This window comes from Lichenostomus cassidix, chromosome 4 (assembly GCF_008360975.1).
Source record: "Lichenostomus cassidix isolate B80296 chromosome 4, HeHo_3.0, whole genome shotgun sequence".
Taxonomy (NCBI): domain Eukaryota; kingdom Metazoa; phylum Chordata; class Aves; order Passeriformes; family Meliphagidae; genus Lichenostomus; species Lichenostomus cassidix.
This window is the reverse complement of record NC_139484.1, coordinates 9,596,529-9,610,363: the sequence shown is the minus strand read 5'-3', so window position 1 is coordinate 9,610,363 and position 13,835 is coordinate 9,596,529. Positions and strand designations below refer to the sequence as shown.

General features: G+C 40.0%; 1 protein-coding gene across 9 annotated transcripts in view; it reads right to left on the bottom strand.

Annotated features, from left to right (window-relative positions):
- AFG2A (AAA ATPase AFG2A) overlaps nucleotides 1-13,835 on the bottom strand; it is a 161,651-nt gene that overhangs the window by 63,756 nt on the left and 84,060 nt on the right. For 2 of the 9 annotated variants that reach the window (XM_085057834.1, XM_085057836.1), the window contains one exon: nucleotides 2,343-2,875. The exons of the other annotated variants lie outside the window; for them this stretch is intronic. In XM_085057834.1, the coding sequence (XP_084913960.1) occupies nucleotides 2,681-2,875 (195 nt within the window). In that variant the 3' untranslated portion in view covers nucleotides 2,343-2,680. Of the gene's footprint in view, nucleotides 1-2,342; nucleotides 2,876-13,835 lie in introns of those variants that run through there. 9 annotated transcript variants of the gene reach the window in all.

Genomic DNA, 13,835 nt, shown 5'->3' with positions numbered 1-13,835 from the left:
ATTTATACTATTTGATTTTTGTGTGTGCATGTGTGTATGATACATAGTTCTGCTACTTGGAGAGTTGTATATACATGGAAATTATGCTTTATGGCCACAAAGATCAGTCTGTTTAACAGGGAAAATTGGCAGGGAGGGAAAGGAAGAAAGCTGAAATACCTATAAACTCAAATATAAACAATTTCATATCACTGAGAGTCACAAGGCTTTTCTTTTACACCAGGACATTGCATCAATGTATTAACTTGCATTAATGATGAGAGAACCTTAAACAGGTTCATGACCTACACAATGAAACAAGCTAGTGGAGCTACATGCTAAAAAACACAAAGTCAAAAGGCCAGCGACATGGAACTAAATCTCACCTCTCAAGAAAAACAAGAAAAGAAGACACTTTTTCAAGGCCAGGTGCCACAAAAAATATTTCTCATTTGCTTTCACTGAGAAAATTTGAATAAACGTTCTCAGTACAGTGTTTGCCTTTCTGGTATCACTGACAGTCATATTTTGAACTTAAACATCCAAATATACAAACATATTTTAGTTAATCAGGAATCATATAAAATTAAAATAAAAATATATTTGGCAAAATAACAAGATGGGAGCTCTCACCAACAACTACACCCAGCCTGCAAGAAACACCAGTGCAGAATTCCAGACAGAGTTATTATTTATAAATGAAACTCACCTTGAAACAATGCAAGGGAAAGATGCAAACCTAACCTGAAAAACAGATTTTTACTGAAGCACACACTTCACTTCTGTGGTGGTTTTGACTGGCCCAAAACATCAGTGAAGTGTTTTTAACATCTAGGAGAAATTTGGACCCCTCAGAAGCTGTTCTAGTAGGCCTAGAGAGGTGCCTGAGGGGTGGTGTGTGGCACAAAGATGGCTCCTGTGTGTCCTGAGTGCAAGTTCTGGAAGTTTTTACATCAAGTCCAGCAGAGCCAATCTCTGATGGCTCTGAAGGTGATGGACATGCTGCCGGCCAAGTTTGGGCCAATTGGAGGTGCTGGTTACGCCTCTGTGAAAACATATTTAAGAAAAATTCAAAACGAAGTAGGTACGCACTTCTTTCACTTTGTAGTTGGAGGAGGAGGAGGTGGAGGTGAAAATATGTGAGGGAGAACAGCATGGAGATTGCCAAGGTCAGTGAAGAAGGGGGGAGAAAGAGGTGCTCCAGTGCTTCTGGAACTGGAGCTGAACCTTTCTGCTAGCCATGGTGGAAGCTGTGGGGGAGCCAGAAATTCCTCCTGCAGCCCATGGAGTCCATAAGGATGCAGAAATCCACCCACAGCTCACTCCAGAGGAGCTGGTGGATGCCTGGAAAAGACTGTGAACCAGTGGGAGTCTCATCTAAGAGTTAAAACTGCAAAAGGCCTTGACTGAGAGAGAAAGGCCTTGCTCCTGGCATGGAAGCAGCCTGGCCTCAGCTCAGGAGAGTCTGCACAGCACCTTATGGACAAAAGAACTCATGTTGCAGCAGAACTCGGGCGGGATGTTGCTCATGAGATTGGACCCACGCCAAAGAAGTTCCCAGAGGACTGTCTCTCGTGGGAAGAGACCCCGTGGCTAAGTAGAGAACCTCTTTTCCTGATTGGACTGACCAGAGGACCCCTCAACCTGCCCCCTGTCTGTGTTGTTAGTTTGGAAAGAGGGAAGGGGGAGGGGGTGAGTGCAGAGACTGCTTCTTAAGAGGGTGGGGGTGAGAGCAGAAAAAAACTGTCTGAAAAGAGAGAGAAACAAGTAGAGATGAAGAGTATTTGTAGTAGAAGAATTGTAGTGATGAATAAATTTGAGATTCTGCTCTGTGGACTGAGAAGAGACCCCACACCCTGCCCCCCCCACCTGGCGTGTTGATTGTAAAGGAGGAAAGGGGGTGAATATCATGGGTTTGTAAGAGGGAGGGGGGAGTGAACAAAATAATGTATGAAAAGTTTATTTTTGCCTTGCATTTATCCTCCAATTCTGTTAGGTAATTAAATCACCTTTTTTGCAACTTTAAGCTTGAAGCCTGTTTGCCCTTTTTTCATACGTCCTCCTGGCAAGGTCCTGTCTCAAACCCACGACAACTTCTTCCCTTAGCAAGTTGCTTTTGCAGAACATCCTTCTGTAAAAACTACACCAAACAATTGCAGCAAAAAGGAGCTTGGGAGAATTTTGTGGCTTAATTTTTCTACCTGTAATTGTCACACTGCCAAAGTAATGGGAAAGGTATGAGCAATTCCTGAAACAGTTGTGTTTTAATTCTGATGCCAAGTCTTTTGGTTATGAAGAATATTTTCTGACTGAGTTGAAAGTCTATCGCAAGTACACAGAAAGACCTACGGCAAGAACAAAGGTGCAGGGCAGAAGCCAGTTTATTCAGGCTTGTCAAGTTAAATCTTGTGAAATATGTACACATTTAATTGTTTTCATCATTTATATATGTTTCAAGCATGGAGGGGGCCTCCTGAATCGTTAAGGTAGAAGACAAGCACCAGTTCTGGAAGTCTTGTTTCATCAGGGGAGAAGTCACTCATTTCTGAAGCTTTGAAAGACTGGGTTGGGGCTTTTTAGTTTTGGTGACAGTAAACACAGATGATTTGGAACCATTTCACTTACTTCAAGCAAAAGTATCTCAAGAGCAGCCTGAACTTTGTAAGCAACCCTAACAGTGGGTTAGACACATTATAAAGGACTAAACAAAGCAATAAAGTAATGAGGAAGAAAATGAGGGGCAATGAGTGTGTGGGAGACCCGGTAATTGAGAAAGCATTATAAAATGAGGTACCACTTGCAGTAAAACACTTAATGAAAGCACAGCACAAGCCTGGCTTCTCTCTCTTCTTGTCACTTGCTTCTCTGAATGACTGGATGTGCTGCCTCTTTTCTTCTAAAAAAAAATAGTGAAATATTACAAAAGGGCCACCTGGAAAAACACGGATGTGGTCTTTTGAGCTCCAGCCTGCCTTCCTGACCCCCGCCCATGCACACTCATCACTGCCCAGGCTCCTCCCCATCTCCTTTCTTTCCTCAAAAGCAGCTCCCCTCAGCCGCAGGAATGCCAAGCCATTCTTTCAGGTAGTTCAGCCCCTCTGCTTCTCCTTTCACATGTCAGGATGTGCCATTCAACAGAGCTTTGTAGGTACATGTTGGGAGGGGTTTTTTCAGGATCAGTACCAGGAGTGCACACAAATGGTTTAAGAACAAAACAAGGAGATCTCTGTACCAATTCACCAGGTCCCCACAGACCAGCTTATCACATTTAATAGTGTTGACCAATTTTAACATAGTAGAAAGTAGGCAGAAAAAAAATACACAGCACATCCAGTATGTCCCTTCTACCTGTCCTTCTACCAATTTTTTCCATGGTATAAAAGATTGACTGTTTTTACATAACCCAAAGTTCTGCAGCAGCCCCACTGACAACAGAATGCATTTTAACAGTGACATCTCCTAGCACAGATGAAAAGAGTGGCCTAACTGAGAATTATTCCATGACAAGAGAAGCTTCTGTACAGTCTTCTGCTCTAACAAAAAGCATTACAGGTGTTTTGGGAAGGTCTGATTTCATGATGATTGTGAAGCAGCAATTAGAAAAGCATCAAAACTTTGCAGGATATTCTCAGAGTACACTGGAAATTGTAACTCACTAAAGGTGCTCCTGGGACTGCTGTGTCAAACAAACTGAAACAATTCTGTTTTCTTTAAAGAATTCCAACGAGAACTGAAGGCCTCTGAGTCTTTTCCCAAAAGGACAACTAATAGGATTATTGGCACATCATGTTACCCAATAATAAATATCACATGGTAAGCATCAACTCTCCTATTAACTGCTCACCTCGCAAAGACAAAAAAAAGGGTCTGTTTTCTTTTCCCATTTTAACAAAAGAATACTAAAAGGGGATCCTTGTATCATGTCCCTCTTCCAAAATTCAAAACAGCTGCCAAAAATAAAATCTGCATATTATTAGTGGAAAAAAACTTCCTGGGGGAGCAAGGTAGTGTGCACAGAGTTTCCACTATTTACCACACAGAATATTTAGGAAACAAACATTCTTTTCCCTATAATGGCAAAACAGGTTAGGTGAGCAAAAGATTAATCCCAAGTTTGGGCTTTATTCCAAACCCCCTATATATTAAACCCAACCATCAGCTGGATCATCCTGCCTGTTTTCTAAAGAACATAATAGATGGAAAAACTGCTACTTAAACTGTTTCTCATACAACAGGAAACCAACAAAACAGCACAGCAACAGCAGCGCTCACAGGGGCCAGAGAAAGTCCTGATCCTGGAATCAGTTCTTGCTGCACTTTTTTCTCTTTAAAAAATATTGAAAGAATCTATAAATTAAAGAGAAAAACTTCTCATAACCTGCTACAAAAGGCTTTTATACAGTCATAAACCACTGCTCTAAGCACACACAGACAGTATATACAGGCACCTATGTCCAGGAGCACACACACATACAAGGCTTAAAGTTTAAGAATGTTTTAAAATAAGTTTTTCAGACAAGTAGTTTCTGCCATTTAATATGAAGAAATATGAATCATTCCCATATGTTCTCCCCTTTTCTTTGTTATTTAAAAGCAATATAAGAAAACTTAAAACATTGAAATGTAACATTAAAAATAAAAATGGTTTTTCTCAGAAATTGTCTTATAATGAAATCAGGTGATCAAAATATGCATATCACTGAAAAACAAAGATCCAGTTGCCCCAAATCAAAGCCTGTGCAGGGGACAAAGATCAATGAACTTATCAAACAGAATTTGGTAACTTCTTAGCCTCAATATTTAAGCTACCAGCAACTATTACCCTCTTGAACAAACACAGCTTTTGGGAAGGTTAAACCTGTGAGGTCCTCATCGGAAAGTCCCTGAGTAAATTATAACATGTGATGATGACATTCCTGTGTCTTTTGGAAACAGCAAGGGGAAGTAAGGGTAGGTCATTATAAGCCACTTGCCTTTACAACCGGCTGTAAAAGACAATGAGGACAGGAAGCTTCCCACCGAGATCAAGGTGCACAATCCCAGCTAAAAATAAACAAGCCCCAAGAGTCACATCTGCTGGAAAATATCACTGGAGCCCGAATCCCCAGGTGCCGAAGCAACGGGAAGAGAATGCCTTGGTACAGCAGGCTCCCAAAGGATCACAAAATAGTAATTACAGGGATTGGCAGCGATTACTGTTCGTGCTAAGGCTGTAGACAAAAATATCAGAGTGTGCTAACTTATTAAAGCAGGGGAAAAAAGGAAATTAAAATAAAAATCAGATTTAAATAATTTTAATTTACTTTAAAGTCAACCTTGCCATCCTTTAGCTCCCAGACACAAGCCTTGGAATCCTTGTGTTACAAAACCTTCCTATCAGAAACAACGGGAGCAGTAGAAAAAAAAACAAATTTCCACCCTTACTCACCAGGCCTCACCCATTAGACATCACCACCTCTTGCACATGTTCCCCACTCCCAAATACTCCCAGGCCAATGCCAATTGCTCTGGAGATCAACAGCCATGTCTGTGCCAAGGGGTATGTACGCTCTGCAGAGGGAACTCAGGTGCTGGAGCTGTTGAGATCTCTTCCCGTTAAACCAGCCACAGGCAAATACCCAGGATGTGTGGGCAGTTCTAGCACAACTCATCAGCAGTGGGAAAAAAGATGGACAACCTCATTCCTTAAGAACAGGGAAGTTTCTCTGTGCTGGCACAGCCATGTTTTGGTTGAGAAATGGAGGAGTTTTCTGACTTCAATATTTTTTTCCCAAACAGGCAGGCTCCGGCAACATGAACAACGCGACGACAACTTGAGTCGTGTAATTCTTTCCTACTCTGATTTTTTGGCAGCTCCTTGAGCGAAGAGAGACCTGGTGAGAGACCACAGTCTAGTGGGAATAACAGAAACTCCAAAAGGTCCAAAACCTGATTCGATACCATTAATGAGTAAATTTACTGGACCTGAGGTAGTTTCATTTAATTCATAGATAGCATGGAAAACTTTGAAAAACCATGGATTGGAAACCATTTCTGGTTGTCACTACTAGGGAAAACTATGCACAGTAACATACCCTACAATCTGATGTAAAGATTACCTAAACAAAAACAAGACTTGGGACTAAAACACAAAATAAAAAATATTCCAGCTGGGGGCGGGGGAGAAGGAGCATCTTGTGTCAGGCCTTTATAACATTTTAATTACTCACACTTCATGGCGTACTGCATGAAGCCTTCTGCTCTAAAGACTTTCTCACACTCCTACTGCTTCTTCCCTGAGTGCCTGGTGGCTTCACCAAATTTCTTTTGTTTCTTCAAACAGCCTTTAAAAACCACTCTGTTCTTCAGTGCCACCCAAGGGCAGCTACAACTGGTGTGGAAGAACTACTTTTAGTGACTGGTGGTAACCACATACTTGCTATATAACAATAAAATTGCATAATTATACAGAGAAGCTCTTCTTTAAAACCAAGTACCCATATTTTAAGAACCAGCAGGAAAGGGTGACAAATAGAACTAGTGAGGAAAAATAATTAGCCTTTCTTTTTTTCACTCTTTCCAATCAATAACTATTTTTGCAGGACTCATTTCTGCAAAGTGTTAATGGGTAATGCATGTCCTTCTCCTACAGACTTCTGCACTCTGTAACCTGAGAGCTATCACACAATCATTCCTTTGGACACATTTTCCACATTATTTGAATATATCCTTCCCTTAAAACTACTTTGGCATGACATTAAGGAAGTTGTGGCTCAGGTGGTAAATCCAGGACCATCTTGAAAGGCAAGCTGGTGAATTAAGCTATATTCAAATTAAACGGGAAACCACGGGTTGTTAAGATTTTATAAAAATACCCCTAAGAACAAAAGGCATTTGAAATTTTTGTTGACTGCAGGAGTTATATTCTGGTTCCAAAGCATTCATATTACAATAGAAGCAGCCCTCAGATATTCCCATCCAAGACACAGTTCAAGCTGGAGCAGCTCTAAAGCCCACACTATCTCAATCCAGTCCACTAAAAATGAAGTATTCCAGGTATTGACCCAAAATGAAGTTCACTAGCTGAACCCTTCCACGGGTTTGCTTTTCCCCAGTAACTTTACTTTTTCAGGATTCAAATCTGCTGCATATAAAATGCACAGAGCATAATTTTATTTCTTCCAGCACAGCACAGGAATGCGCAGATCATCAAGGCCTGGACTCCATGTGAGGGAAAACAGAGGGGCAATTTCACAGCCTCCACAAACCAAGATTATCACCCAGAAAAGAAAAAGTAAACCTTACACAGAAAAAGCAGCAAGTTACCCAAGTATCCTGCCAAACCACATTGTTCTAGAAAACATTACTTCTTTTTTATATGTAACTTAGCAAGATAGTCTGCTGTGTGAAAATGCAAGTACAAAAAAACAGATGAAGTTCTTTTTCTAACACTTTGGATTTTGCAGCAAAAATCTCTGCAGAATGACTTTGTGCATGAAAACTCCCATCCTGGTGATTTTACAGAAGAACCATCAGAATTTATTAAAACAGTAATTCATTCTAGTACTTTCATGCAAATCAGCTTGGTTGCCTTCACAGCGCAGTTATCTTCTCAGCTGCTTTCCCCCCTCTTCCTTTTTTTGCCCTACTAATTTTAAAATAGATTATTATTAATAAAAATTAATATTAATACAGATTAAGATTAATACAAAGCATGAGCCAGATGCAGGAAGAAAGTTCCTTAAGCCAAAATGATTTGGAGGACAGGCCCTTTAGTGTGATTGCTGCAGTGATGGAGATCAGATACACAGCTTTGGGGGAAACATCTAATTTCACATTTTAAACACCTGCAAAAAAAAAAAACCAACTCACTGTGATCAGAGGAATCAGGGGACTGGGATTTATGAGTGAGACTCTCAAGATTATAAGAAACAGAATACAGTGTTTACAGCTCCCTTGCCAAATATGTATTATGAGTTCAGTTCATTTTACATAGATTCAAGCAAGCAACAAAAAAAGGAAAAAAGAAAAAGAGAAATAAAGAAAAAGTTCTTTCAGTCTACAGAAACATCAGGGATTAAATGTCAATAGCAAATCTCTCAGTACTTCCTGCCACCACGCCAAATAAAGCCTGTTTCCAAGCCAAACATCTGCTTTGTCTGTCCCAAACAGGAACTCATGAGAAGGAAATGTAGCACCCTGTACACTGTGGTCAAGAGACAACATTTTAAAAATTCTACTCTATTCAAAGATTTACCTGCAAAATCTCTGAAAGAGTAAGTATTTAAGAAAACAGAAAATTCTGCTATTTACACTCTCAAGGGCTTCATGACCAAGACATCATTCATCAATCACACCAATGTGGCACTGGCAAGAATACTCATCCCACTAATGCCTTTTACAGAAGTTCCAGTCCCACATACATTAATTCTGAAGGAATAAACCAGACTGACATTTATTATGTGAACATGTATAGAGCACTCTCTCTCTCTTTTGCTCTCTAAAATAGGAGATTATACAAAAATCAGGTATTTCAGTGATATAAACACGACTTTAGGAATACAGTTTTCTCTGTGTCTAATGCTATCAAACCTCCATAAAACCTACAGAGGTTTCCACAGGGGTCATATTTTCCTGCTCTTGGTTCCAGTTAACAAATAGTATTATTGCAAACTGGAGTACCTACTGAAACTTAAGGTGGAAAATTAAAATATACAAACATTTTTCTAGGCCAGGATTTCCAGCTGACTTTTTCTGATTTCCAGAGCCTTTGGATATTTCAGGTAGTGGAGGCCTCTTGGGAAGTGCATTCAAAACTCCCTGCTGAAGGCTGATGACACATTTTTCTGATACAGAGTAAGGCATCAATCTCTATTTTTACAATTCCAGGTAAGAAACTGTGCTTCTCCCTTTTAGAAAGAAAATCCTAGCTGGATTGGAAACCAAAAGAGGTGCAGGCAAATTTTAAAATCCACTGTATGTATTTTGAGCAGTGAGACACAAGTGACATTGTTCCTGTGCATTTTACAGGGCTAAATACATTTCAGATCTATTTCCCTCAAACAATTACATATTTCTTGTAACAAAATGCAAGCTCCTGTTTAGTTCAGCTGAACTGCACCAGCTCACAACATCTGAAAATCTTGCTGAAACATTTCCCAGCACCCATGCAACAATTTGTGTCTGCAGTTAATTAATCCTCACCCCATCCCTTTGAGAAACTCAGGTCAGCTCTCTCCTTTTACACACAGCCTGAACTACAGAGCCAGGAAGGGGTAAAATCCAGATTAGCACTTCTTGTTCCTTAATCCTGTGATGAGTCTTACAGATCACAGTGCACTTAAGAGCCTCAGAGAGGAAGGACACAGGAACTCTACTACTGTTCAGACGAGAAACGAGAATTAACTTTTAGGACAGTGTTATTTGGCTAAGAACTTCAAACAGAATTCCAAATGGCGGCGAAAACATTGCCATGGCACAAACATTAAAAAAAGGGAGGGAAACAACACAAAATTGAAATAATCCACACAACCACACACACAAAATCCTCAACAATAAATAAATCTAGAGTATTATCACCAAGTGAACAAGAAAGCTAAGTATATTTAGAATCTGTTATGGATGCAAGCTCTCTTTTAAAAGCAGATAGTGAGTTCTCAACCATGGAGGCAAGGGACCAGAAGTCCAGGTCAAATTATCAGATATGGATATGTCTGTAATTCAGTTTCTTTCAGTTTGGATAAATCAGCAATGAAAGAACAAAGAGGTATAAAAATAGTGTTTTCTTTTTTTTTCTCCTAGAAAATAGTACTGGCATTGTTATTCAGATCCTAGAGAAGTAAACAAAAGCAAAAAGAGACTCTAATAGGGAAAGGGCTTCCAATAAACAATAATATTTACTTAGTGTGCATTACTTAAAAAGCGTATTTTGTTATGACTTGCTGGAGTTTTCAGGTTTTTTATCTTGTAAATCTCTTGTATCAGTTTCAAGCCAAAGTCATGTTTCCACATGAAATACTGATACTCTCATTTTACACTAGTGGGCATAGTGCATTTCAACAAGCTATAACTTGCTGTCACATGGAGCTCCCATTGTGGGGAAATATTATATTTTTAGGTCAACATTTGAAAGAAAAATAGCCACTAAGCATCTCTGTGCAAAACAGGATCAGCAGATGATCACCTCCCCTTAAAACACAGCATCATACTTATTAATCTTTACGTACATTGAGAATTCAAGGATTACTACGAGATACTCCTTCTTAATAAGGAACTACTCTGTGTGAGTCTATAGGCTGTTGGTGGAAGTTCTTTGCTCTTTATCTACAAAATAAAGAAACAGGTAGGAAATAGAAGCTGAGATTTGTACAAGAGCTGTTAAGCGATGAAACACAGAGAAAAAAGAATTAAATCCTTCAGGCCATCAGCCCTGTTTCCTCAAATTTGCTGCTCCATGGACATCAGAACATGGGGAACTTAGCTCCAACTCAGACCACCTGGAAGGCTGCTGAAAAGCCAGGAAAGCCTGGGAACTTTTGTATATCAGTGAAATGAAAGCTCTTTTCCCATCCAGCCACCCTTAATTGCTCAGTGTATTTCCTGGTGATCGCAAAGGAAATGAGTTGTTGCTCAATTCACTAGAGCCCTGTTCTATAGCTGACTTAAAAAAAAAATCAACAGGGAGAGGAAAAAAGCATAAAAGAGTAGTTAAACAAAATTTGTTACTGGACTCGAAGAAACTTGGATCTAATTCTGAGTTCCCTCTGAGCTTCCCATACAGTTTAACCTGTGCTGCCACAGCTGCTCACTGCTTCACCTGTTTCTTACATGTATAAACAACATCCATGACTGTATGGCTGTAAACTCCTGAGATATTTTAGTGGACAGAACCATCTGCACTGTATCTTTAGGTACCACTCACAGGCTTCCCACTAATGGTTTGTATCTTTTCTGCTACTCATATTTATTTTTTCACAAAGGTGTACTCCAGATTACAGCCACACAGTAAAGACTGCAAGTATAAAAAAAACCACCTGCAATCTCTTTAAAATCTGCAGGAGAAATCTACAACACTAACCTGGCATGAGCTGAAATTAAATCACAGGTGTATTTTGTTTTAGAACCCCAATAAAGTTTCCAAGGCACAAGGGAACAGTAGACCTCAAGAAAAATCAAGCAGTTAATAACTTACTTTCTGATGTAAGACCAATTTTTATCAAGTTACCTTGCTATCAATCAGTTCCCATCTTTTATGGGACCCTTTTTATCACAGCTCATTTTTAACTTGGTCTTTGCAATATTTCCCAAGAGTTGGTCCCTTTTAAATTAAAAGGGAAAAAAACCACAAAACCAAACACAAAAAAAAAAACCCACCACAAACAAAAATTTTTACCAGATTGGAAGTTAATGAGACACCATTTATCAGTTCATTGCAAGTGAGAACTAAATTTGCAAATGTGAATAAATAGAAAATTTGGACATCCAAAATGAAATTAATTTCTGTGCACCCTTTCACATGGCATATATTGACAGACTTTTCAGATGTCCTAAACTGTGACTAAGGCATGTGGAGCAGGGAATGAGGAATGGCTATTTTATACTCTAACAACCTTCTAGTCTTCAGTTTCTTACACATAAACCCACCATGGCTGGACAAGCATCCCTCCCTTAGAACCACCAAGTGTATGTTCTACACGTGGCTACCTGCAATATTACCATAAGGGTAGTCCAAGCTTATCCCACCTATTTATCAGTATTAATTTTGTCATGCCAAAAGGAGGATAGCTGTTTTCTTGGGGCAAGCAGCTTGCCTATGCTTGTACTGATAAGAATCTAGCTTAATTTTAGGCTTTAACAAAACAGGGAAAATACAGTGACAACACAAAAATACACACTGAAAACCTAAATTCCATTAGTTTACAAGGACTGAATCATGTCGTATTTTTTTCCCTATGGTAGCAGACAGACAATAACATGAAAAAGATATATTTGGAAAAATTTAGTTAGTATTTCAGAATAATTAAGATTAATGGAAAGCTTCCAGAGTAGCTCACTAATGTATCATGCACAGCCTATTAAGCTTGACACAGCAAGCTTTTTCTCATGGCCTTGACTGCAGTGACTATTTAATGTATCTGGTGTGTGCTGTCCCCTAGGACCAAAAAATGGACTTTATAAACTGTTAGGACAAACACTGACGTGCATCTAAACTTTGTTTATCACTGAAGTCAGGCCAAACAGTGCTAATTGGAGTTCTTCTGCTAAACAATGTTTACGCACTAATTAGTCCACTTCCTAAACTGAATGTTCCAAGAGAGACTAAGAAAATATTGGCAAACAGCCATTGGGTTGCAGTCTCATCAAGAAGTTACTTCACAGACAAACAAAGACAGGTAATGGTAAATTAGAATGGTATACTCAAAGGGATGAACCAACGTATGTGGCTAAATACCATAAAAAAAGCCTCCACTCTCTGAAAAGAAAATCAGTTCTACAGCTTTAATTCAGATGGAACCAAACATTCAAATGTGAAAAAAAAAATATAGTGTTGCACACGAGATAGAATGGCAGCAGGGAGAGTGGCTCCAAGCAAATAACATGCTGTACTTTGATTGCAAACACATCTAACTACTCTTATTTATAATTTGGACTGCTAACAAAAATCTAAAGAGGATATGTCAGCCACATGATTCTGAAAGCTGAATCATTCAGAACTTTGAAGCCAGCAAATTCAAGAGACAAACAAAACCTGCTGGTGTTTTACAGACTACCAGCAAGTCCATTTTGCAGGGGAGTGGGGGAAAGATCCTAAAAAAAGGACTGAAACTCCAGTAAGGGCAGACGTTCATGTCCCTAAGGTAGCTCTTAGGAGCAAGGAGATGACAGGAGCATGAGGTGAAGAATAGAAGCCATTGAGAGCAAGACAAGGCTAGAAAGGCTTCAGTTATGAGACAATGGGCTCTGGAACATATGAGGTTTTTGCTCACCCTGCATATGATTTTTTATTATGTATAATACAGTAATTTAAAAAGAGAGTAAAAACATTGAGATGTTGTGGTTTTCAGTACTTTCCTTTAAAATATGTCAATTTTCTTGCACAAAACCCCAGGGAAAATGTCTGCACACACCAGTCTCAATCCCAAGAAATTTCTTCAGAGCACCGGCAGCCAGTGTAAAGCTGGGTACAAAAGGATCTGAATCTCTAGACTCTACTGCATTATCACTATCCCTGGTAATCAGAAATGCCTTTTGCTATGTTTAATGAAAGGAGGAAAAACTTTTGACCTGGAATTTCAAGCTAACTTAGCAATTTTTTTCTTCTGACCCCATAGTCTCTGACCTGTGTTTCATTTTGCTCTGATGCCGAAGGACTTCCTCGCATGGCTACAGCCCAGTGCCAGACATCCAGTCTGATTCGGGCCGGATCTTCGGAAGCCTTATCTCCAGCCAGCAACTTCCTCTGCAACTACAAAGGAGACCTGGGCCATGGCTGACTCCCTGCTGTACCCCCACAAGGGACTGCAAGGAGCAGAATCTATGAGCATGCCTAACCTGTGCCAGATGGCTTAGGAGTGCCACGGCTTCCTCCACCTGCAGGGTGGCCTCTTGCCCATACACCTGGGCTAAAAGGGGCTCCCTCCTGCCATCCGTGACTTCAGAGCCTGTGGCCATGCCTAGGAAACACATACCGAAATCCCAAGAGGGTCCTTTCTCCTTCCTGCACACAACTTCAAAGGTTTTCACCTTCTACTGCCAGGTACTGTGTGAATTTCTGGTAAGAGCAGCTCGCTCTGAACTGTCTCTCTGCTAAGAACAGTTAGGGAAGAGGAAGGGGAAAAGGCACATGTCCCCCGAGGAGCCGAGAGGGGTAGGCACCC